The sequence below is a fragment of the Giraffa tippelskirchi genome, chromosome 6 (genome assembly GCF_054371585.1).
Source record: "Giraffa tippelskirchi isolate mGirTip1 chromosome 6, T2T-mGirTip1v1.2.pri, whole genome shotgun sequence".
Lineage (NCBI taxonomy): Eukaryota > Metazoa > Chordata > Mammalia > Artiodactyla > Giraffidae > Giraffa > Giraffa tippelskirchi.
The window spans coordinates 120,257,778-120,283,621 of NC_137280.1; the positions used below are offsets into that span (position 1 = coordinate 120,257,778).

Sequence of the window (25,844 nt, forward strand, 5' to 3'; positions counted from 1 at the left end):
GAGAGGCAGCATCCTTACTGCCTAGAAACCCAACAAAGACTGGCTTGGTGGCTGCTTTGAGGTTTCTGTTCCATGTAGAATTTTAACCATGAAAAGACACAAAGATTGGTTTCTTCAGAGTCCTTAACTGAACACCACAAAGGGGGACAATTAGTGGGGAGCTGGGCTACTGTCTCCCACAAGCTATGCTACTGCTATTTGGAATCTTGGACCCCACTCTCCAGAGCCATGTGGGGTACACCACTCCAGTCTTTCTCCATCTCCAGGGTTTGGAAATGTGCCATAGACTTAGCTGCCCAGGTGTGGAGTGTGGTGGGCTCCAAAGAGGCCATGAGCTGTGGATTAGAGAGAGTGGATTGTTAGTTTTGTAACCACTTTTATTGTGTCACCTTTACTTGCTGGAGGTCCTAATCTGTAAAATGGGATGAAAATTCCTAGATTGAAGGCCTGCTGTTAGGGTAAGCTGAGATAACTGTAGATAGCGTTGGCTCAGGGTAAGGATGTAATGGGCTTCCCTTGTGGCTCAGGTGGTAAAGAATCCACCTGCTATGTGGGAGATCTGGGTTTGATCCCTGGGTTGGGAAGATCCCCTGGAGAAGGGAAAGGCTACCCTCTCCAGTATTCTGGCCTGGAGAGTTCCATGGACTGTATAGTTCATGGAGTCATGAAATCAGATTGATTATATTCTTTGCAGCCAAAGATGGAAAAGCTGTATACAGTCAGTGAAGACAAGACCGGTTAGCTGACTGTGGCTCAGATCATGACCTCATTATTGCCAAATTCAGACTTAAACTGAAGAAAGTAGGGAAAACCACTAGACCATTCAGGTATGACCTAAATCAAATCCCTTACGATTATACAGTGGAAGTGACAAATAGATTTAAGGGATTAAATCTGATAGACAGAGTGCTTGAGGAACTATGGACAGAGCTTCATAACATTGTACAGGAGGCAGGGATCAAGACCATCCCCAAGAAAAAGAAATGCAAAAAGGCAAAATGGTTGTCTGAGGAGACCTTACAAATAGCTGTGAATAGAAGAGAAGCGAAAGGCAAAGGAGAAAAGGAAAGATATATCCATTTGAATGCAGAGTTCCAAAGAATAGCAAGGAGAGATAAAGCCTTCCTACGTGAACAATGCAAAGAAATAGAGGAAAACAATAGAATGGGAAAGACTAGAGATCTCTTCAAGAAAATTAGAGATACCAAGGGAACATTTCATGCAAAGATGGGCTCGATAAAGGACAGAAATGGTAGGGACCTAACAGAAGCAGAAGATATTAAGAAGAGGTGGCAAGAATACACAGAAGAACTATACAAAAAAGATCTCCATGACCCAGATAATCATGATGGTGTGATCACCAACCTATAGCCAGACATTCTGGAATGCGAAGTCAAGTGGGCCTTAGGAAGCATCACTACGAACAAAGGTAGTGGAAGTGATGGAATTCCAGCTGAGCTATTTCAAATCCTAAAAATTGATGCTGTGAAACTGCTGCACTCAATATGCCAGCAAATTTGGAAAACTCAGCAGTGGCCACAGGACTGGAAAAGGTCAGTTTTCATTCCAATCCCAAAGAAAGGCAATGCCAAAGAATGTTCAAACTACCACACAATTGCATTCATCTCACACACTAGTAAAGTAATGCTCAAAATTCTCCAAGCCAGGCTTCAACAGTACGTGAACCGTGAACTTCCAGATGTTCAAACTGGATTTAGAAAAGGCAGAAGAACCAGAGATCAAATTGACAACATCTGTTGGATCATTGAAAAAGTGAGAGAGTTCCAGAAAAATATCTATTTCTGCTTTATTGACTATGCCAAAGCCTTTGATTGTGTGGACCACAACAAACTGTGGAAAATTCTTCAAGAGATGGGAATACCAGACCACCTGACCTGCCTCTTGAGAAACCTGTACGCAGGTCAGGAAGCAACAGTTAGAACTGGACATGGAACAACAGACTGGTTCCAAATCGGGAAAGGAATACATCAAGGCTGTATGTTGTCACCCTGCTTGTTTAATTTATATGCAGAGTACATCATGCTAAATGCTGGACTGGATGAAGCACAAGCTGGAATCAGATTGCTGGGAGAGATATCAATAACCTCAGATATGCAGGTGACACCACCCTTATGGCAGAAAGCAAAGAAGAACTGAAGAGCCTCTTGATTAAAGTGAAAGAGGAGAGTGAAAAAGTTGGCTTAAAACTCAATTCAGAAAACTAAAATCATGGCATCTGGTCCCATCACTTCATGGTAAATAGATGGAGAAACAGTGGAAACAGTGAGAGACTTTATTTTCTTTGACTCCAAAATCACTGCAGATGGTGACTGCAGCCATGAAATTAAAAGACGCTTACTCCTTGGAAGAAAAGTTATGACCAACCTAGACAGCGTATTAAAAAGCAGAGACATTACTTTGCCAACAAAGGTTCATCTAGTCAAAGCTATGGTTTTTCCAGTAGTCATGTATGGATGTGAGAGCTGGACTATAAAGAAAGCTGAGCGCAGAAGAATTGATGCTTTTGAACTGGGGTGTTGGGGAAGACTCTTGAGAGTCCCTTGGACTGCAAAGAGATCCAACCAGTCCATCCTAAAGGAAATCAGTTCTGAATATTCATTGGAAGGACTGATGCTGAAGCTGAAACTCCAATACTTTGGCCGCCTGATGCAAAGAACTGACTCATTTGAAAAGACCTTGATGCTGGGAAAGATTGAAGGCAGGAGGAGAATGGGACGATCGAGGATGAGATGGTTGAATGGCATCAGTGACTCAGTGGACATGAGTTTGTGTAAACTCAGGGAGTTGGTGATGGACAGGGAGGCCTGGCGTGCTGCAGTCCACGTGGTCGCAAAGAGTTGGACACGACTGAGCAACTGAACTGAATTGAACTGAGGATGTAATAATGGTAGCCATTTATAGAGTACTGTTATTCTCCCCATTCTAGGCTTTATGGCACAGATACCCTCTGTCTGACTTTCAAAGCCTGCCAGACTGTTCCCAGCTCTATATCCTCTGCTTTGACTGAATAGGTGTCCATGATGTCTCCTGTTTATCTTCCTGTTACCCACGTGGATAAAGGACCATGTCCCTGACTGGAATGTGTGTACGTTCAGTCACATCCGACTCTGCAACCCCCTGGTTTGTAGCCTGTCAAGTTCTGTCCATGGGATTTTCCAGGCAAGAATACTGGAGTGGGTTGCCATTTCCTTCTCCAGAGGATCTTCTGACCTGGGGACTGAACTCAAGTCATTGGCAGGCAGATTCTTTACCACAGAGTCTCAGGGGAGGCCAAGCCTTAGATTGCTCACCTTTAAAAGAGTTTGCAAAACAGTTCCTAACATTTAAATTGTTTTAGGATTAAATTATATGAAGTATTTATAGGGCTTCCCAGGTGGTGCAGTGGTAAAGAATCTGCCTGCCAAGCGGGAGACTTGAGTTTGATCCCTGGATCGGGAAGATCCCCCAGAGAAGGAAATGGCAACCCACTCCAGTATTCTTGCCTGGGAAATCCCATGGACAGAGGAGCCTGGCAGAGTACAGTCCACGGGTTTGCAAAGAGTCAGACACGACTTAACAACTAAACAACAATGACAAACAAACATGTCTAACGCATAGCCCATAATAAGAATTGAATAAATTATTGTTGGTCTTCAACAAATGTTTGAATAAATGTTTCTGTAGTCAGCATATGAATAGCTTGCCTATCTACGTGTATTTAGTGAAATCAATGTACCATAGCGTTCTCAATTGTATCCTAACCTTTTGAGTTTGCTTTCATTTTTAGTTCTTTATTTTCACCTATAGTAAATAAAGTTGCAGTGAACATCTCCATGCAAGTACTGATTTCCTTGAATGGAATTCTTCTTTTAAGACAGAATCCTAGGAATGAGATTATTGGTTTACAGGGCTTATTCAGCATTCCCAGAGGATGTTTCCATTTGGCCACATAGGCTGCAAAGAGATATTTAACAATACAAAATACTCAGAAAATGTTTATTATCCTAAGCAATTCTTTTTGATCTTTTTGATGGATGTCTTGCTTCCATTTTAGCTTTTCATTTTAGCTAGGTTGAAAATCCATGGTTTTAAAATTTTTATGATATGTGATTATTTCAATTTTTTATTCAGTAGAGCTATTATGCATAGTTATTTGTTTTTAAAAGACTTATTACTTATAAAAATTAAGGTAACCATTATCTATTTTATGCAACTAGACCTTCGGGTTTTTTCCCCCTTTTTGCCTTTATTAGTGTGTTATATCCCTTGAGACATGTGACAGAGATTTGACTCTAACTAGATTAAGCAAAACCAAAATAAGCTGGCTCTTGTAATTAGGGAAGGAGGGCTGGTACAACTTCAGGCAAAGTTGGATCCAGGGGCTAACCCATGTGGCCATAATTTTGTCCTTCCACTTCTCTAGTTTAAATGCTTCTGTGTGTTGGCTGTGCTCTCAGACAGATTTTCTTCAGAGGATCCCAAAGATGACCTGGGAGAGACCATCTTTGGTCTCTAGTCCTGAGAGACCACAGCCTTTTGACTTGTGATCAAAGAGAAGCCTTTCTCTATCTTCCCCCCAGCAAATCTTGTGAAGTCCCTGATTGGCTTCCTAGGTCATGTGTTCATGTCTCAGCCAATCAATGTGATCGTGGACTCCTGGGGTAAGGTGAGGGTATGCCTATGCATTAGTGCTTGGTCTTGTAGACTCTTTGAGACCCCATGGACTGTAGCCTGACAGGCTCCTCTGTCCATGGGATTATACTGGGGTGGGTTGCTGTTTCCTCTTCCAGGGGATCTTCCTGACCCAGAGATCAAACCCGAGTCTCCTGCATTGGTAGGCGGATTCTTTACCACTGAGTCATTTGGGAAGCCCAAAGTGGATGTACGTTTAAAAGTAAATATTTCTTCATTGACTTCTCATCAATTTACCAGTTTAGCTGAGGGTAGGTATCATAATATGTAACCCCTCAGGCTTTACAGGCTAGGGAAGAGGCTTCAAGAGTGGGATACTGTTACTGCTGCTGCTGCTGCTGCTAAGTCGCTTCAGTCGTGTCCGACTCTTTGCGACCCCATAGACGGCAGCCCACCAGGCTCCACTATCCCTGGGATTCTCCAAGCAAGAACACTGGAGTGGGTTGCCATTTCCTTCTCCAATGCATGAAAGTGAAAAGTGAAAGTGAAGTCGCTCAGTCGTGTCTGACTCTTAGCGACCCCATACACTGCAGCCTACCAGGCTCCGCCGTCCATGGGATTTTCCAGGCAAGAGTACTGGAGTGAGGTGCCATTGCCTTCTCCGTACTGTTACTGACGAAGTGCTCAAGTAAACAGCATGCAAGTTGTGAAGTAACCACCAGATGGCACTTTCGATCTTTCGCCTTCTAGATCTTGCACATTCACGGGGCCTCTGGGCCCAGATCACCTTCCCTGGGTCTTTCTTTAGATCTCTTAACCCGCAGAGATTTGGTGCGAGCTCCGGGAGCTGGTGATGGACAGGGAAGCCTGACTGTGCTGCAGTCCATGGGGTCACAAAGAATCGGACATGACTGAATGACTGAACTGAACTGAAACTGGAGAGATATGTTCAGTGAAACTCTTGCTTGATGGGTTTCAGAAAAATTGAGGCCTTGCAGTTTGTAAGAAAAGGAACAAGCCTAGTGGGGGTTATATACCATGAGGGAGTGTGGAAGAGTATACAGTGTGGATGGACCTGTGGATGGAACTGACTCAAAACCTAGATGGTAGTTTGACTCCAGTGGTGGTGTTTGGTTATTTTCTGTTAAGCTTCTTCTCTTTAGCCAGACTCCTCAGTGCAAAATTCTATGAGTTCGCTTAAGAATGTGTTTTATGAAAATGTCTGAGTTGGTCAGGAATTTGGCTATCCTCTCATGAGTAGTTAGAGATCTCAAACCAGAGGCTTCCTGAACCTTCTGCCTCCCAGTGCGCAGCCTGCTGCCTTGAGGAGGCCAGCTGGTCGCTAGAGAGTGGGGGGCTCACTGCGAGGGCCCACTGCTGGGCACAGGGGTGGACAAGGGTGTGGGGGGACACGGGGCCACTCCTTCCCATCTGCTTGCCCATAACTTGGATGAGTGAATGTTACAATCTTAGGGCCAGCATGGTCCTGTGGGCTAGGGACCCAGAACTTTCTGGTCGTATGGACAGACATTATATCCTGGCGGCCCACAGGGTAGAATAGAGGCTCTAAAAGAAGGACCTGAACTTCAGGGCTCCGCTCTAAGAAGCGTTTTCTCACACACTAGCCCCCAGTGACCACAGTGACCCCTTCCCTTGTTTTCCCTCCCCCGCTAGTCATAAAATACCTGCTGTGTGCCAGGCACTTGCTGGAGGCTGGGGATTCAGAGACAAAACCTATTCACTATTGTCAGAGATCCCACAGCCCAGTGGGGAGATGGACATATGTAGAAAAACACCATTCTGTGTGGAAATGCTGAGGGTGTAGTGTGATAGTGTGGTCAGACAGGTCTGGATTGAAATCCTAGGTTGGCTAGTTGGTAAGTGGATGATGTTAGGCAGGTGATGGAGTCTCTATCAGACTTTTCTTGTTTGTAAAGTAGGGGTGATAGTAGAGACGTCAATGCCTATTTCATAGAGTTGGTGTGAAGAGTGAGTGAGAATGTGTGTAAGGCACCTTGTCCCAAGCTTCAGACAGAAAGATATGTAGGTCTCATTGATTTTCTTATCTTGTATATGTCAAAGCCGAGAGGCAGAATGAACGTACTTGGTGATAGAATGTGAGCCAGACTCTGCTTGAAGGTTTGGAGTGCTAGGGAAGAAACTGGCGAGACTTAATAATTAATTGGGACAGATGTAGAGTGGTGGGCCTGGGTTCAAAAGACCAGTTGCCCAAACCCAAGGATCAATGCAGGTCTGTGTGGCCTGACACTCTGCTCTTGTATGAAGAGGCCTTGGGGACCATTTAAATGCCTGCTCAATGGATATGATGGGGTCACTAGCACAGTTAAGAGGATTTAATAAAAATCTGAAGTCCTGACAAAGGAAATGAGCCACCTCCGTGTAGGAGGTGGTTTGGGGAGTGGGGGTATCCTGGATGGCTAAGGGCCCAGAAGCCATCACCAGGAATGACTGAGTGGACAGGCAGCTTTAGCCTGAAGAGGGACACACGTGTTACTGCCTTCCAAAAACATCAAGCGTTGGCACCTGAAACGCTTCCTCTGGGGAAGCGTTGGCTTCCTCTGTGTTGCTCCACAGGGGAACCTTAGGAAGCCTCATTTAGGTTTCTGATTCAAGGATGAATTTTAAAACTTTTTAGCTAACTCAGACTTTTCCAACATAGAGTGAGCTGCTTTATGAGTTGTGAGGCTCCTGTTACTAAAAACATTCAAGCAGCCTCTGGAGGCCCTATCTGGGATGACCTAAGATAGGATTTATACAGAGTCCAAGACACCATAAGGATAACTTCAGAGGAATACAAGAATCTTCTGAAGTTCTTTGCAAGGTTGTGCATTTCTTTGAGGGAAAAAGAAATAGAGTATTCATCAACTTTTCAAGGGCACCCAATGTCCAAAGTGATAAGTTGCTCAGTCATGTCTGACTCTTTGTGACCCCATGGACTATAGCCTGCCAGGCTCCTCTGTCCATGGAATTCTCCAGGCAAGAATACTGGAGTGGGTTGGCATTCCCTTCTCCAGGGGATCTTCCCAACCCAGTGATCTTCCCAACCTGGGTCTCCTGCATTGGAAACAGATTGTTTACCACTGAGCTACCAGGGAAGCCTCCATGTCCAAAAGCAGTTTAAAAATTCACAAGTTCAAAGAAATTTGGATACAAGGTAGGAATAGATTCTAAGGTGTTTTCCTTCTAGAATTTAAGAGTCTTTGGATTGTTAAATATGTTCTTGTAACATGAAATTTTTGTTATTGTTAGCTATCATTTATTTGCTTGGTATGTGTCACATGAAATTTTACATATTCTATTTGAATAATCTCATCTAGTATTAAAAATAACTTTGAGATTAAGCACTAGTATTACTTCTATTTTACAAGTGATGAAACTGAGGTATGGAAATTTGATCAAATTCTCAGAAGATTCAGGTACCCTGGATAGATGGTGCCCCAAGTTTGGCCTTTTTATGTCTAATAGATGTGATGTTAATCCAAGTAGGTCCACATAGGGTAGAAGACTACAGTTTTCCCTTGGACATTTTAAAGGCAGGATGACAAAATAAGTAACTGCCATGTAGCGACTGCTTACTTTCTGTGTTGAGACATGCATCTCATTCAGTGCTCAGGGTAACCCTGTAAAGTTGAGACTGGGAGAAATTAAGGGGTTGGGAGAAATAAAGTGACTTGCTCATGGTTGCAGGAGAGAAGCCTGCATTCTCAGCTCTGCAGACACGGGGGACAGACTGGGCTGGGGCCTGGGCGTCTTCTGTGTCTCTATCCGATGAGGGACTCTTTCAATACATTTGGAGGGAAGTGCAGAAAATCCCTTAGCATCTGAGGTGCGTCAGCTCAGATAGAGTGGCAGGAGGTCATATCCCGAAACCTCAGAACAGGAAGCCAGCCCAAGGACTGAACATGGAGAGGACAACAGTCAGTAAACCTAAAGTGCTCGGGTGACGCTTTCTCTTCGCCCCCCACCCCAGAGCTCCCTGGGCTCCAGGTGGCTCCGTGAGCCTGAGGCTCCAGCATGGCCTGTGTCCTGGGATTCGGTCCTCTCTCCCACCCCAGCTCCTCCCAGGTTCAGGGAAGGGAGTGAGTCAGTAGCCTTATGGTGGGAAAATACTTCAGACTTGCCCACAGGTAACATTCAAAGGGGTCATATGTTGTTTGGGACTGCTGTGAGGGGAAGGATTTGCACCTTTGGGACTCCATAGTTTCCCCCAAACTTCCTGATACGCGTCAGCCCTCCCTAGGCTCACTGGGGGAATAAGATGTCAAAGGCCCATATCCTGTTACTACTTCTCTGAAGTAGCTAATCCCTCCCTTACAGGATATGCCAACCTAATTGTCAAGGAAAGATATTCCTCAGTCCTCTGGGAAATACAGCTGCTTAACTGACTTTTGTTCTCCTGAAACCAGAATCTGATACTCTCATTTTCTGGGGAATACCATGTGGACAGACGCACAGAGAGGGGGACAAGGATTTTGATTTGGGTCTTTATTCAACAGATGGGACTCCCCCCAGTAAACAATCTATGGGCATCCACTCCAATCTTTGTCTGGCAAAAGAGGGAGGCTAGGGTGGAACAGGGAAGCCAGAAGATGGCCCAGGAAGATTCTCTGAAGTGTTTGGTGGGGTTTAAGGGTCACCATTACTTCCCAGAGGCCCATAGTCGCTCAGGTTGTCCAAGGGGAGATCATTTCTTAGACACTGCACAATCCCACACCCTATGTACTTTCCCGCTAGGCCCTGAAAGTGGGCTGATCATATAATTTATCAACCACACTAGAACTCTTTTAGGAGCATGGAAGGGAACCCTCTTCATAATTATACTGGGATGACTGTCCTAGACCTGGATTATCTCAGGAAACCAGGACATAGTGTCATCCTACCTAGGAGTGTCCAAACCAAGATTTAACTGTGCTCAAGACCACTTGCCTAGACCTGGGGGTATAGCTCAGTGGTAGAGCACATGCTTCGCACGCATGAGGCCCTGGGTTCAATCCCCAGTACCTCCATTTTCAGGCTTCCCTAGTGGCTAAGATGGTAAAGAATCCGCTTGCAATGCCGAAGACCTGGGTTCAATCCCTGGGTCAGGAAGATCCCCTGGAAGAGGGCATGGCAACCCACTCCAGTATTCTTGCCTGGAGAATCCCCACAGACAGAGGAGCCTGGTGGACTACAGTCCATGGGGTTGCAAAGAGTCGGACATGACTGAGCATCTAAGCACAAGACTACTTGGCCACTCTGTGACTTTGGCCAAGTTACTCAGTTTCTCTTTGCCTGAAATCCTGGCAAAGAATTTTGTTTGTTGAGAAAGCACTCAAATATTGGTAGTGGTGGTTGTTATTATTATTTTTATTAAACTTTATTGCCCTGCAGAGTATGGGAATCAGCCAGGTTGGTATCTTAGCAGCTGTAAAGGAATTGAGGGATGTTCTTTCCGTCATAATTTTCTTGGATTATAATACTTTTTGGCTTTACTAATGCAAATACTTAACTTCTGTCTGTCTTTTGGGGGCATTATTTCCAGGAGACAAAAGCCTTTGTAATGTAGAAATGATTCCTGTGTGAGGGCTGCTTTCAAAGACACAGTGGGTTGAAAGAAAGAGCCTGTTGCTTCACCTTCCCTTTTGCTCCTGTGGGAATATCCTTGAATATTAGATGAGTGTCTCATCTGCATCTAATTAGACATCCTACTACTGTTCCCAGAATATCAGCTCTCTTCATTGTGAAACAGGCTGATTATTTTAAATCCAGCTCTGAATTAATTTTTTAAGTTAACATCTTGATGGTTTCAACTTGTTTCTAACCAAAATATTGAGTTGAATTTGATATCATAGTCATTTTGCTTATTCCACTTATTTGGTACATGCATGTTCTGTTGTGTCTGACTCTTTGCGACCCCATGGACTGTAGCCCGCCAGGCTCCTCTGTCCATGGAATTTCCCAGGCAAGAATATGGGAGTGGATTGCCGTTTCCTCCTCCAGGTGATATTCCTAACCCAGGGATCGAACTGGAGTCTTCTGTATATCCTGCATTGGCAGGTGGATTCTTTACCACTGTGCCGCCTGGTGGTGGTGGGAAAAACCTGTGGCTGCTTCTACTTCGACTGAATTTGTGTCTATCAGAGGTGGGGCAGAGCAGCGATTCCACAGCTGTGGGGCTCACTTTGCTTTGCCGGGTGACCCTAGGGGAGCATGTGGCTGTAGTATTCTGTTTCTGAAAGACAAAATGAGGCACACCCAAAGCACATGGGGCTGTGCTGCTTGGCCATGTGGCCCAAGTTCAGTGGACGATTAATCTCTATTTAGTAAACAGTAGGTGAGGCCTGGGTGAGGGTACAGTATAGTCTCGTGGGCTGAGGTCGGCAGGAGCTCTAAGACAGCGTGTCCTCTTGGGGCAGAAGCCTGTGCTGGAGCCCGACACAAGGGTTTAAATTCTGTCTACTGTCTACTAGCTTTGTGAGTATGGGCAATCTGTATTCACCTTGCTAAGCCTCAGTTTCCTCATCTGTAAAGTGGAGCTAAAAGACAGACCCCCCCCCCCCCCCGCCGCTGTGGTGGTTACCAGGATTCCATGGGATAAGGCTGCAAGGGTCTCGGCACAGGGTCTGGCTCAGAGTAAGTAAGGACTATACCAGTTCTATTGTCACTGTTGTCACACAGCCCCCAGGGAATTTGGAGAGCCCTTGGCTGAAGCTCACCGGCTCTATGCTGCCCTCTGGTGGCATGAATTGTCATGGCCTGATGTGGAGGAAGCTGGGAGATGTTAACTTAACACATTATTATTAATATTTGTTTTTATCTATTTATTTGGCTGCACCAGGTCTTAGTTGCAGCAGGTGGGATCTAGTTCCCTGACCAGGGATGAAAGCTAGCCCCGCCTCCATCGTGAGTGTGGAGTCTTAACCACTGGGACCAGCGGAAGTCCCTTAAAGAGTAAAAAAACTGCTTTAGGTTTTATTGCTTCCATAGCATAGCAATGACCTTCAAGGTTATCTATTCAACTTTTCAAAAACAGGAGCACAGGGGAGGGCTCTAAAAGCAGTATGGTGTCTTCTTCGTGTGGGAGAGTGAGCAGAAAAGCTGTGGTGGGCTTCCTTGCTGGTGAGGTTGGAGAGGTCCCAGCCATGGTTCCCTGGCAGACCAGACAGGAGGTGAAGAAGAGGGAGAGGAAGGGAGACGGATGAGCTGGAAGCGGAGGTTGGAGCTGTGTCTGGTTTCCCTGGACGTTCACCTGGGGCATGGCTGGTGTTCCTGAGGCCCCTGTGAATTCCCTCACATCTCCACTTCCGGCCCAGGAGCTCTGTTTCTGCTGGCCTGTCCATCACACATGGACACAGGAGTCATGGGCCACGTCAGGGATAGGATGCAATCAGGACTTCCTGCCATTGCCTGAGAACAGCTTATTATTTGCCAGGAGCCTGCTCCAGATTGATAGGCTTTGGTCAGAGGGGGGCCCCTCTCTGAGACGGGGTGGGATGCCTCTTTGAGGTGTCCCCAGAGCCTGCCATGCAGCCCTCTGGCTTAGTGTTAGACCGACAGGAAATTTCAGCAGCTTCTTTGTCTCCACTGTGGACCTGTTGTTTCTAGAGGGGTCATCCCCAGCATCCAGCAGTTGGCGACACATAGCAAATACCTCATGATGGAGCAGTGGCTGGCTCATGAATGATGCGCTCTGCCCTTGAGGGTGAGGGATGGCACCTCACCAAGTCTTGACTCCCCTCAGTGCTCAGCACAGGGCTTTGCATGCAGTGGTGTCTCCGTGAGTGAGTGCAGAAAGCACGTTCTCAGGGGACTCCCTAAAACTAAGATTAATTCCTGGCGTTTGAGTACATCCTAAGAGCTATCATAGGTTCTGGGAGATTTTTACAAAGAGGTGTAAGACATAGTCCCTGGCGTCTAAGACTATGTCTTGTTAGCTGTTCAAGTTCAAATAAAGGCATTAAATTGTAGGAAAAGTCCTATAATAACTCAGGACCCAAATGGGCCATCCAGACGGGTGTTAAAAGTTGCTACCCAAGTGGTAAGGCAGGTGCCGTGGGCTTGCGGTGTGAGAGCTGCACAGAGCCCTGTGCTGGGGCTTCATACTCTGCTGCTGCCATCTCGAAATCCTTAAAATTTGAACAGAGGGTCTTACATCTTATTTTGTACTAGGCTTGCAGTTGTGTAGCTGGTCCCGACCCCAGTTATGTAGGTGGTTCTGGCTGCAGGTCCAAGATGATCAGGAAAAGCTCCGTGAGGGAGGTGTGGCCGGGTAGAGATGAGCAGCAGAGCTGGGCTGGAGCTCTCCGAGGATGTGGTCGTCCTGGTGTCAGGTCTGGGCAGCACTGCGTACCTGCTCAGGACCTGCCTGTGGGAAGAGTGGGGGGTCCAAGACCTGGTGTTTGGATCCCGAAGTATGCCCATGTGTGAGGAAGCAGTGTGGCTCTGGAGGTGGGGCCTGCATGGGCCCTGGTCTGCCTGTGGGCAGAGGAGCTTGTTCACGCCTCCCCAGGGAGGCTCAGGAGAGCTGCTTAGAAGGCAGCCTGGCCTTGCTTTGCCACACTAGAGTTACCCTCCTTTCTGGAATGCAATGGGTGGATGCTCATAAGGCAGCTGGGAAACTCAGAGAAGAGAAACAATGAGAAGCAGTTCTGTAAGCGGGAAAAAGGGTGTTTTCCCTGGAGCCAAGCTCAGTTCCCGGCACTGCGGGGCCCTCTTGATGTTTGGCAAAGTTTGGGACTGAGAGCCCGTTCTTAGTGGTCCAGCTGGTATCTGTCTGTTGGAGGACAGGGTCCAGGTCATCCACGAAGCATCCCCAACCTCTGTTCTCCAGGGGCACACAGTCCCTGCAGGGGATGAGATGTTTGCCCATAAGACCTCCGCTCCTTCTGCTGACACCCTGGGGCTTGAAGTCCAGCTCTCCTTACTCTTACTATCTGTGTTTCTCATGCAAATTGTGTCCCCTGTCTGGACACCTTCGACACAGCACTGCTGGGAGGGTGGAGAATGAGCAGTAGGGCAAATGCCTGGGGCTACTGCTTGACCTGCTGTCGGGGGACATTGTTACTGTTATTAAGAAGCCAGTCGGTGACTTGTGAGGTCAGAGAAGGGACAGGACTCATGGACCAGCAGGGCTGGAGGAGGAGATGCTGGGATAAAGTAGAACCCTGAACTCGGCGGGGGGGGGGGGGGGGGGGGAGATGAGTGTAGCGTGTCTAGAGTGAGTGCAGGGCAAAATTTGCAACTCAGGGATTGGGACCAAGAATCCTACACCCCGGTCGTTGTGCCGTCAGGTGGAGAGGCCTTTGCATTGGCAGGGCTGGACTTGAGAAGGGTGGGATTTGGGGGAGGCCAGGGAGGATCTTGCAGGTGAGTGCCTTATGGGGGCCCTGTCCTGGTGAGGCTCCACCCCAGCACGGGGTGCTGACCTGGGGTCAAGCAGGTCTCAGAGCTCCTGGGGGAGTGGGGCCCGGGCTCTGCTCTTCCCTGCCCTCACACTGCGGCTCCCCTGTTCTGCCTGTTGGTGCCTCGGCTTCCCTGTCTAGTCTCCCTTCTTTCCCCATAAGGAAGGGAAAGCAGGACCACACCAGGCATTCACGGTCACCCTGGCCCAGCGTGGCCTTGGCCCACCCTGTCCCGTTCCTCTCAGCAAAGAGACTGCCAGCCATTGGAGTGGTGTGAGGGGTGACCCTGGGCAGCTTTTGTAACTTCTCTGGGCCTTAGTTTTGTCAAGCTTACACTTGGTGGGACTTGGTAGTGCCAGGAGATGACAGAAAGGAGGCAGTAGCGCCCTGCTGAGGAGGTGCTTGGGCGGGATCCTTGCTGTGCATCCTTGTAAGTGCTGGCAGAGCCGGGAAGCCATCCTCAGAGGTGGAGAGACATGAGTGCCTGGCTCCTGGTGAGGTGGACAGAAACTGCAGAGCCAGGCATGTTCCCTTGGGCAGTCCTGTGGAGAGTGGGGGTCCAGGTGGGCACAGAGAGGCCTGTTTCAGGGCCTGGCTGACTGGGATACATGAGGTGCGGGGCCGTGGACAGTCTGTGCTGAACACAAATTGGCCTGGTCTTGTGGACGTTAAAGGAGCTCACGTTTACTGAGTGAGTGTTCACTGTGCCCTGGCATCCTGAGCACTCCCCGTGGATTGCCTCCTTCAGTTTCCAGAAGCACCATGAGGTGTGAGCACACATCATCTCCATCCTGCAGGAGCAGAAAGGGACCCCCAACATCGCCCTTGCTGTGGCTCCCGCACAGCCTGGTCCTGGAGCCCTGGAGCCTCCAGGTGGGCACTTCTTGCCTTTGCCTGAGTCCCACTAGAATCCTGGGGCCCTGGACCACAGGGCTCCTAACTGGTCCCCTTTCTGTTCCCTTCCCTAAGTGGGAACATTAAATTGACCCTACGGTTCTGTTCTGATGAACGTGGCCCAGGTGTGGGAGTCAGGCTGGGAAGAATCAACAGCCTTGAGACTTGGCTTTCTGTCTTGAGGACATTCCATAGCGGTGACAGTGCTGACTGGTATCTGGGAAACACCAGTTTTCCTTCCCAGTACCTTTGTCCCTGTTTATTCAGGATGTAGGAAACATTTGATTATCCTCCTGCCTTAATTAAATAGAAAAAAAAGTCAGTACTCTAGAATTTCGGTACATTTCAAATATATTTTATTACTTTTCTTTTTGTCTTAGAAAGAATATCAAACCTGCATGCAATGCTAATGGTTCCTGACATTTACATAGCATATGACACCATAGAGCAATGCGGCGTATAATGAAGGAGCCCATGTAGGGCTGGCCTTCCTAAGAGTATATTTACAGAGGGAAGGGCATGTGGTCATCTTAAAGAGGACTGCACCAGGAGAAGACTGCACTGTTTAACACTGAAGGGTTACGTGAGGAATCACAGAGAGATTGCTTTAGTACTGCATGTTCCAGTGTCGAGAGGGAAAGAAACAGGCTTTGAAGGCTCTCGCTCGTCAACAGCACGTGTGTCTGTAGTTGTATATTGTGCATGTATTTGTATAGATTTAAGTTTTCGCCTAAGATTTTCACTGACAGTGTCAGTAAATTCAGGGGCTTTCAAAGCATGAAAGATTGAAGCCGTGAATTTTTCACAAATGCTCATTTTGGAGAGAAGACCCAACCCCTTCCTTAAGGACCGTCTATCTGCTTCACCATGCAAGGATCTTGGAAATGTTTCCAAGGATGTGTAAAAATTAACCGCAGGGATGAAACATATTTCTCTGACAGCCGAACTCGAGTTCGTCAAAGAGCAGATGCAGAGAAATCTGCTCTGGCTTGCCCTGTGACTGGGGCCGCTGCCGAGTCGCCCCAAGGCTGTGACCAGCCGTGAGCCCAGGAGAGCTCGTGGCCTCTGTGCCGAGGCGCCAGGACTTCTGAGTGGAAGCTTCCTGCACTAGGAAGGGAGCGATGCTGTTATGAAATGTCTCAACCAAGTACCCTGTTCCTCCCAGGTGCTTATAAAGCTCAGATGTACAGGGATGTCTGGACAAATACAAAAAAAAAAGCTTTTTTTTTTATACAAAGGAAAGGCGTGAGTTTCCCCACTTTTCGGTAAAAAGCGGCTTGTGATGAAATCTGGAGCTTGAGAGAAGGATCTCACATCTGGAAGCCTTTTGCACACAGCTATAAAATGTAAAAACTGACCCTCGGTAAAAAGTGCTTTGTAACAATATTTAATTTGTGTCTTATGCCTGTGAGAAAGAAAAAGTTTGTTTTTTGAATCTACAAAGTCCTTTGCTTGTTTCCCAACTGGTGTGAAGTTTTCCCGTCAGGGATTTTTCACCCTATTCTTCGTAGACCCTGGGAAGAGAAAACACCCACATCAGTGTCTCAGGATATGAGGCAGGTAACGCACAGGCTGGTATCTGAGCTGCTCTGCACCTGGCCTGGGGAGTGCCTCTCCCAGGACTGCAGGAGCCAGGGAGAAGCAGGGACATCACAGAGGAGGCCCTCACATGGCCATGAAAGCTCCCCTGAACCCGGCTTTGACCTTTCTAAACAGCCTCCACCTCTGCAGTTTCTTTTTATCCTCAAAGCTCTCGGAAGCAAGCCATCCTGGTGTATGAGGAGACCAGGCACAAGAGACTTGTGCCTGACTTGCACAAGTCAGCCCGATGCACACTGAGTATCAGTGGTGGGAATGACATCTGTCTCCATTGTGGATGCGGAGAGGAGGGGACAGAGGCACCCCCTACCTCCATTTAGGCTTGTATCTTTATGTTATATCTAATAATACGTGTCCTCCAGAAAAAAAATCCCAGTTCTAGAAGGCAGTGCCTCAGACCCAAGGATGGTTGGTGGGGCTGCAGCTGTCACCGAGGCCCGGGGCTCCAGGCCACTTCCTCTAGCAGTTATCAGGCCTGCGAGCATTCCCAAACTGCCTTTCTCCCTCACCTCCCCAACCAGCTCTGTTTAGGTCCTTAAATTCCTTCCCTCCTGCCTCATGGCTGCCTGCCATGGGGCCACATGTCACATTCAGAGAGTCCATTGCTCCCTCTGCCTTGGTTCTGATTTCTGAGTAATTATGCACTGAAATCAAATGCCCGATGCTTCTGCTTCTGGTGGCAGTGAAGGCTTTGTGCTCTGAGCTTCTGGGAGCTCACTAGTCTTGCCCATAGCCTGGGTTGGCTGCTGCCTTCCCCTCCCTCTCTTCGAGGTTCAGCATTCTCTCTCTCTGTCTGCAAAGATGACTTCAAGATAGTTCCTTTATTGGGACTTCCCTGGAAGTCCAGTGGTTAAGATTCTGCACTTCCAATGCAAGGGATGCAGGTATGATCCCTGATGGGGGAACTAAGATTCCACGTGCAGTGTGATGTGGCCAAGAAAAAAAAAGATAGTTCCTTTGTCTCCACGGAGACATTTTCAACCTTTATAGATAGAGGAAGGGGAGGCGAGGAGGACAAGGAGATGCCCACACCCTTTTCCAGGACACCTCGACATTCTAGGAAGGAGGGCATGTGGTGCTAAGTCACTTCAGTCGTGTCTGACTCTTTGTGACCCCATGGACTGTCGCCCACCAGACTCCTCTGTCCACGGGATTCTCCAGGCAAGAATACTGGAGTGGGTTGCCATGCCCTCTTCCAGGGGATCTTCCCAACCCAGGGATTATACCCAAGTTTCTTGTGTCTCCTGCATTGGCGGGCAGGTTCTTTACCATTAGTGCCCCCTGGGAAGCTAGGAAGGAGGGATGAGCTCATTTTGTAAGGAAGTGATGGGAGGCCTGGGAGCAGAAGTGCCCCTCTGCTCTCATCCATGGAATCTGTAGGAACAAAAAGAGCAGGGCTGTATGGGCCAGACCTGCCCCCTTTTCCTCAAAGCTGTGGCCCCAGGTGGAGGGGTAGGGGACAAAGTGCACAAAAGCCTGAATCTCCCAGCAACCTGACGAGGACTTGTCAGCACTTCTGCGAACTGGCCCTGCAGTAGCCTCGATGACGCAGGGCCCGGAGGGTTACTGGACGAGACTGGCAGGACATGTCCTGCATGTGTCATGTGAGCTGCCTGCCCTGACCAGAAAGAGGGCTTCATTCTCATCAGATTTTTTAGAAAATAATCTCTCGCTCTCATCACTTTCTATTTCAAGAAACTGCAGATGAGGCAGTTTTGGAGCAGCACAAAAGGCCCAGGTACTGGGGATGGGCCCAAGCGTCAGATATGGGAGAGCTGGTCATGGGCAGAGCTTAGGCTGGAAGGGCCTGCTGGCAGGTGGAAGTGGAGCAGGAGGGCGGGGCTGGCACCGCTGTAGGAGGGGAAGGTGACACCAGGAGACCTAGCTTCCTGACTTGTGCTCCCAGGCGAGTCACTCCCCACCCCCACTGAGCCCCACTGTGGGATGAGGTGCAGGCACCAGCTCCTGAGGAACTCACCTGTGTGTATGTGTATGTGTGTGTGTGTGTGCACGCACATGTGTACATGTGTGTGCACGCTTCCCTAATCATGCTCTGCGAGCACAGTGCAAACAGGCTCTGAGTGTGTGAGAGGCAGGTCTGCTCCAGGACAGGCTCACCTTTAGGAACCACAGGGGAGCTGGGAACTTGTCTGCCCTTTGAAGCCAGACATGGGACCCTAAGAGATCAGAGCCAGGAGGATCTGACTCTGAATGCTCTTTTCTGAAAATGGGGAAACAGCTCAGAGAGGGCAGACATCTGTTTCAGGGCTCTGTTCATCTGGCTGTTGCTGCCCCCTAGGGTAAGAGTGGCTCTGATTTTAAAGGGTCAAGCCCAAGGTCCCTCCCTGCACCTGCAGCAGGAGTTTATCAGGTTTCTGGGCAGCAGAGGGGCGTGGGGCACCTTGAAGGAAGACGGTGTGGTTGGCAAGGAGTTATCCTCATCATCTTGTGGTTGTAACTGGTTTTAGAGTTAATGAACCTTAAGCAATTGTGTTTCACCAAACCACACAAATCACTGAGAGATCCATGCCAGGTGCTCATCCGGCTGTTTGTCAGGGGGAAACTAGGGGTCAGAAAACTTAAGTTACTTAAATAAGGAGAGGAATTAAGACTATCACATATCACAATAGAATGAGACAAACTTTAGTTCACTAAAGGATCAATTTTCAATGCTTACAGCTGTCCAAGAGAGCAGTAAGTGTAGCACTAAATGATGAGTTCCTTGTCCCTGGGAGTACGTAAGCAGCGTCTGGGTATCTGCCTACTGTGACAACTGTGGTGGGTGTTCATGCCTTAGAGGGGCTAGATGACCTAGAGGGAGTCGAGGATCAGGATCTGTAGCATGGTGGGAAGGAAGGTGAGGGGCGGTGGGCCATACCTGCGCTTCTCATTCCAGGCATTGTACCATTTGATGAACCGCTTGGTGCTCTGCAGCTTGGGGTGCAGGCAGTGCTCCTGACCCCGGTATCTGGACATGCTCTTGGTGGTGATGCTGAAATGGAGGAAGGTGGGGTGGAGGATTGAGAAGCCTGGATGACAGCCCCTCTGCCTGGCTCCCAATCAGAGCACTGAGAGACTGTGGCCTCCCCCCTCCTTTCAAAGAACCCTACCCATATGCGCACTCCTTGGTTCTTTCATAAAAGTTTCTGGTTGTCCCCTTAATCTCTGACTCCACATTCAGGTCTAACCTTGTACAGAGTGATGGGCTCTCACTTTTTCTCCTGGAGCCCCCAGAGTCTGGGAGAGTCCCTCCCCACCCCACACAGCCCTTATGCCTCCTTTAGGGAACGAATGTCAGGGGACCCTTCCAGCTCCTCCGAACCTGGGATGGAGAGGTGGAAAGAGCTAACGCCAGCATGGCACACGTGCCAAGACCTCATTCCTTGGATTTGAAGCACTCCATGGCTGGGCTTGAGTGTGCTGTGGTCTCTGTTCGATCTTTTAAACCCTAGTTCCCTGGATCCTCTGCAGATTGTTCTGGGGCTGGGGGTTTGTTGACCTTGAAGCTGAGTCTTGTTGGCCTTGAAGCCTATTCTGCTTCCGTGTGAAGTCCCAGTTATCTCACCCTTGGGCAGGAAAATAAGACTGCCCTTCAGGCCTCTATCCACCAGTGTCCCAACACCAGTGGAGATCTAGCCACGTGGTAAGAGAAGCAGGTGGCTTTGTACAGAGTGTAGAGCCTGGGTTTGCATCCCAGATCTGTCTGTGGGAGCCTCTTTGAACCCAGTTTGCTCATCCATAAGATGAGTATAATGATAGGACCTACCTCTTAGGGTTGTTGAGATGATTAAAGATATAATCTATGCAAATTGCCTAGCACAATGAACAGTTAACTGTTATTAGCAATTGTCATGGAAGACAGGATGGCCAAGGAGAAGCCTTAAGGTGTGAGGTCCAGCCTGGAAGCGGGGAGGGCAGGAGAGGCTGCTGCCCAGAACTGCCATGTCCTTCTCAGCCAGGACTGGGCCAGGGTGGCAGGAGTTCGGGTGCGGGAGGAAGGATGGTGTTCAAGAATGAGGGACCAACTAGTGAACATGGAAGAGGGGAAGGTAAGAGGTGAGGATGTCACTCCCTGGGAGGTCGCATGCAGGAGGGAGGTATGGTGGTGGACTGGGTCCTGGGGTGCAGGCTGAGGGGGCAGAGAGAGGTGGTTGGAGGTTGGGGTGGGAGGAGTGGGAAGGGAGGGAGTGAGGTCCACTAGCACCCCATGGGTTCCTAACTGAAGTGTCAGGGTGCCCAGGCCAGGTTCTAGAAAGGAGCAGGGCTGCCATGAACTCTGGGTCTGCCAGTTGACCGGGAGAGGAAATCGAATCGTGATATCTCAGTGGGGACAGAGTATTTCTGGGCAGCCTGTTCTCTTCCCTTCCCTGTGCTCTGAGTTTCCAGGGCCCTCACCATGGCCTCAGCCTCCCAGGGCAGGGACAGGCCTTGTGCTAGTGCCAGGTGACTGGGTTCTGCTTCCGCCAGCCCACTCTTTGAGACCTCGGACTGCCTGGGTCCCTCGTGCCAGATCTCAAGCATGGGGCACTGCTGTGGAGTGGAGTCCAGTTCCCTCCCCCATAGTACCTGGTCGCTGGGGATCCCAAATTCTGAAGATCGGGGCAGCAGGGGAGGACCCCACGGAGCTCAAATGCTCAGTCATAACATGGGGACTTGGAAACTTAGTTATGGGGTGAAGACACGGGGATTTCTGCCCCCAGAAATTATGCCGAAATTCTGGGCCCTGTGTCCCTGTCCTTAGCCATCCTGGGATACTGAGGGTTTCAGCAAGAGCTCGGGGGGTACATGAAACAGATTGCCCTTTCTAGAATCTTGACTCTCTTGGATCCTTCTGAGTGCAAGGACTCCCACTTGCAAAGCAGGCTGCACCCTGAGCCTCATCAGAGATGTCTAGGTGACACAGGGTGAGCTGGAAAACTTCCTTTAGTTCAGCTTTGGGGCTAAAAACCTGCTTTGGCCAAAAACGCTGGTCCCTCGTGCAGTCTGAAGAGCCCTAGGAGCTTAAGAGGGGAGAAGACCTCCAGCTCTTCAGGGACCAGGGTTGGTTCCTGGGAGTGAGGTGGAGGTTTAGAAGAGGGTCACTGTGTGCAGGGGTCTCCTGAGACCCCTGCAAGTTTTCACAAGGCTACATAAAGCCTTCTCACACACTTGCCTGGCTTTCAGCTTCCTTTCTATTCTGAAAAGTGTAGCCACGAAAAAGAGCAAGCCTGTTGACGGCAGGTTCTGTCCTTTGGAGATATCACTACACCTCGTATCCTATTCCATTTCTCCTGTGAGGACTCAGTAGCTCACAGGTGTGTGGGGCATCCTTCAGCACTGAGAAGAATGCAGAGTTAACTTGCCATGTCCCTGTCATTTTCAGCCTGAGAGAGCTGAAAACCCCGAGGGGCTTGTAACTCTTCCCTCAACTGTGTGACCTCCAGCCCCCCACCCTTTTCTGGCAGTTTTTCTGGACCTTGGTCTGCAAGGTAAGGGGCGGGGACAGGAGTCACTTTAGTTACCCGGGAAAGAAGGCAGAGGGATTCAGCTCAGGCCCAGTATTTTCTGAACTCCCCTAACTTCAGCCCCACTGTGCAGCCCCCAGGTGGCAGTGGGAGGGGGTGAGGGGTGGGAGCTGCACTGCAGACACTGTGTGGAGGCCTTTGGGCCAGCAAGGGCCAGTGAATGGAAGGCACTTGCCCAGACTGAGAATAAAGTGTGTCCTGTTTCTGGGGGAGGGGAAGAGGGTGGTCCGTGGCAGATATTTGGTAGCGGGTTTGCCAAGGGCTCCCTTCCTGGCCAAGAGCGTATTGATGGGGAAACAGTGGTGCTGGCCTCAAGTGGTTAATTGGGAAGGCAGAGGAGCAAGGAAACTCAGTGTTCTCTCGCTCTGCCCCACTTTTTAAAATATTCTCTGCATCCCCACCAAGCAGCGCTCCAGCCTCATGGCATGTTAACCCCAGCAGAGCCCTTTCCACAGGAACCCGCAGAAGTCCAGCTGGTGTCGGAAGACTGAGGAATCGCTGGAAGCCAAAAACCAGATGGCCATAGTCGCCCATCCAGAAAAAGGCCCTGAAAGGAGGTTCCTAGGACTTCAGACAATGTTTGTTTTAATCTTCTCCCCAGTAACAGGAAGGCAGCACGCCTCACAGTTTGGGTTCAAGTTTAATAGTTCTGGGTGTATTATGAGTGGCTTCAATCTGGTTGCTCTAAGTTGACACAGGGAAACCATTTAACCCTGGATTGCCCTAGAAAGGTGGGCTGTGCCACACCTAGGCTATCCGTCGAAACCTAGCAAGGGTGAACTCAGGGGAGAGGCTGTTTCCGGAGCACAGTATTGTGACCCTTTTTTCAAACTCTTCCAGACTGCCGTGCCAGCGTCCTAAGGATTCGCCGGGCAATTGCAAAGGCTCGCCAAGGCCTTGACAAAGGCTGAGAGAAAGGTTTGTTAGGCTGACCCAGCCCCAAGCTGTGCCCCAGCACCGGGTTTAAGAGCAGCGCGCACAGGCTCACGGCGAAGAGCGAGAACTCACATAACCATCTTCTCCTCGCAGTGCGGGTACTTTGGCTTCATTTCCAGCTTCTTCACGTCGCTGTAGCGGATCTTGGGTCCCTTTCTGGAGCACTTGCATTTGGACCCTGAAAGAGAGAGAGAGCGCGCGGGGGATCGCTCAGTTGCGCGCGGGGTCTCCGTCACAACTCACTGACCACCCTAGATGCCCGCCCAGAGACTCCGGGATCCCGGGACGCTTAGCAGTTGGCGCTGGGGGTTCCTCAGGACGGGACGTGCTGGCGCCCAGGGACCTCCCAGGCACTCACCGTCCACGCGCGCGGCGCACAGCGCCAGGAGCAGCAGGAGCAGCGCGGCGGTCAGGAGCCTCATGCTGGCCGAGAGGCGCGGCGCGAGCAGGTTTTCAGGGAGGGCGCCCGCGCGTCCGTGTGCCGTGCTTGGCTCTTTCTGCCCGGAGCGCGCCTCCCGGCTCCGCTCACTCCCGCTGCGCCCGTCGGTGGGAGTCTCGGGGCTGTGGCAGCGCGCTGCGCCGTGCACTCGGCTCTGGGCTCTCTCCACAGCCTCCCTCCGCCCGCCCAGGCCTCCTTTAAATCCGCTCCTGCCCTCGCTGCGAGCGAGCTCATTAATATGCAGAACCACTTGGTGACTCACTGAGATTTCTCAACGCGGCGGGGGGAGGAGACCTTCCCCGCCCGCCGCCCGCCCCGGACCGCGATCGCAGCAGCGCACACTCGGAGCCACGCGCGCACTCGCTCCTCCAAAGCTCACATCCGCTGCCCTCTCGCTGTCACACACGCTCTCCTTCACACACTTGCACACCCACGGTCTGGCAGGCACTCAGAGCCAGTGCCCGGCGCCACTTGACGGTGGAGAGAGGCTGCTCAAGGGCACCGCTTTTCTGATTCGCGTGGTTCCCTCTGGCCTGCTGTCGTGAGCCGCGCGGGGAGACCCAGGCCCGAGGCCCAGATTCTCTGAGGAGACTTGAAAAGGATTTGGGGCAGGTGCCAGGTGTGAGTGCCAGCAGGCCTGACTCTAGGGTGTAAGCTGTCTCGATTGAGCCAGCAGCCCTCGTGGCCAGAGCATAGGCCAGGTTTGGAGAGTGGTCGCGGGAAGGATGTACAGCAGTGCAGCTGTGTCCTGTGATCCTGGAGCTGTCTCAAAGAGCGTGTGTGTGAGACGCTTGGTTACTCTGAAAGGAAGGCTTCCAAAAGTATGTGGTTCCACAGGCCATCACAGGTTCCACTGTCACATCATTCTCAAAACTTAGGTGGTGGCTGGGCAGGGAGACACGACAGTGATAGCCATCTGGATGAAGTCCGTGCCGTGGACATTGTGCCAGGATGTATGGTGTGGTGTGGACCCAGGCATGATGACAGAAATTCCAGCTCCATGACTTACCAGTGGTGACTTAACCACTCTAAACCACTCTCATCATCTATAAGGTGGGAGGAGTCACAGTGCAGCTGTGAGAATTCTGTAAGATCAGAGTTGCAAAGTGTTTGAGTACCTGACCAGCAGTTAGTGCCCAGGAAATGTTACCTATTGGCATCATTATTTTATGTATATCTATTATATATTATGTATACTTATATATAGTATATATGTGTGTGTATATACATGTGTATATGCGTGTGTATGTGCTGTGCTGTAAGGGACTTCAGTCGTGTTGATGTGTGTCTATGTGTGTCTATGTATATAAAAATATAAAATTCCACTTTTTTTACAAGTTTCTTTCCAAGTTGGTATTTTAATTTCTTTACTTGATGGGTATTATTGGAACAGGCTCAGAGAGAAGGGCTTCCCAGGTGGCGCTAGTGGTAAAGAACCCACCTGCCAATTCAGAAGATATAAGATATGAAGTTTCAGTCCCTGAGTTGAAAAGATTCCCTGGAGGAGGGCATGACAACCCACTCCAGTATTCTTGCCTGGAGAATCCCAACAACAGAGGAGCCTGGTGGGCTGTGGTCCATGGGGTCACAAAGAGTTGGACATGACTGAAGCAACTGAATACCCACACAGAGAGAAGAAATGACTTTCCCAAGATCACATAGCCAGGAAGCAGGTGAGGCCAGGAGGGGCCCTGGTAGTGTGGCTGCAGACCTGGGGCTCCTGTCCCTGGGCCATTTATCTTCCTTCAGGCCTGTGTGCCCTTCACTTTGTGAAGCATTTCCTTGAAAGACCCGGCAACAGAAGACAGAGTGTCTCAGACTCCGAGGGTGCTTGGGCTTGGCTTCCAGACCAAAGCTGGAGCCAGGGCAGAATCTGCCAGGCTCTGGCAGCTCTTACAGCTCTGTGCTGTCAGTTCAGCAGCTCCCTGGGGGCTCAAGTGCCAGAGAGGATCCTGAGGGGATGGGATGAGCAGGCTGCTGAGGGGTAGGATGGGAAGAGTCTCTGCTGTCTCTTCCTCCCGAGAGAGCCTTGGCTGCCTACTGGGGAAGCTGAGCCATGAAGAGCCAGCAGAGCCTGTGAATGGGCTTCAGGCCATGTCCTGAATCCTATGCAAGCAGTGGTCTCTATACTTAAAGCAAGGCCAACAGATGGGCACTTGGGTTTATGCAGAGGATAAGTGCAAGGGAGTGATTTTTGTCATTTATGTTAATTTTTTAAAATTTAAAATAATCTTAATACAAAATTAGCATGTTTGTTATGGAAAAATCAGAAAACACAAGCCTAGGAAAACATAAAAAATACACACGTAATTCCATCCACTCAGCGATCAACACCAAGATGCTACAGTGTTATCTTTGCAAACCCTTCTGTTTTGCTTGCTGTGCATGTGCACCAGTGGGATCAGCTTGCATGTCCTATATAATAACTGGCTTGTTTTA

At 49.5% G+C, this 25,844-nt stretch overlaps 1 protein-coding gene and 1 non-coding gene across 2 annotated transcripts; one reads left to right on the top strand and one right to left on the bottom strand.

Annotated features, from left to right (window-relative positions):
* Positions 1-9,587: 9,587 nt before the first annotated feature.
* TRNAA-CGC (transfer RNA alanine (anticodon CGC)) lies at positions 9,588-9,659 on the top strand. The gene has a single exon. It is a non-coding gene; the product is annotated as a tRNA-Ala (tRNA).
* A 5,601-nt stretch (positions 9,660-15,260) lies between these two features.
* Positions 15,261-23,578, bottom strand: CXCL14 (C-X-C motif chemokine ligand 14). The gene is made up of 4 exons (XM_081497063.1): positions 23,325-23,578; positions 23,039-23,144; positions 19,405-19,518; positions 15,261-16,441 (listed from the first exon to the last, which is right to left on the bottom strand). The coding sequence occupies exons 1-4, from the start codon at positions 23,386-23,388 to the stop codon at positions 16,426-16,428; spliced, it is 300 nt and encodes a 99-aa protein (XP_081353189.1). The 5' UTR covers positions 23,389-23,578; the 3' UTR covers positions 15,261-16,425.
* Positions 23,579-25,844: the final 2,266 nt, after the last annotated feature.

What these genes read in the sequence shown, in the direction of transcription:
- CXCL14 (XM_081497063.1), bottom strand. Translation starts at nt 23,388, where the DNA reads ATGAGGCTCCTGACCGCCGCGCTGCTCCTGCTGCTCCTGGCGCTGTGC. An exon ending in GTGCGCCGCGCGCGTGGACG is followed by an intron (nt 23,145 to 23,324) that starts GTGAGTGCCTGG and finishes TCTCTCTTTCAG; the next exon opens with GGTCCAAATGCAAGTGCTCC. An exon ending in TGCGAGGAGAAGATGGTTAT is followed by an intron (nt 19,519 to 23,038) that starts GTGAGTTCTCGC and finishes CCTCCATTTCAG; the next exon opens with CATCACCACCAAGAGCATGT.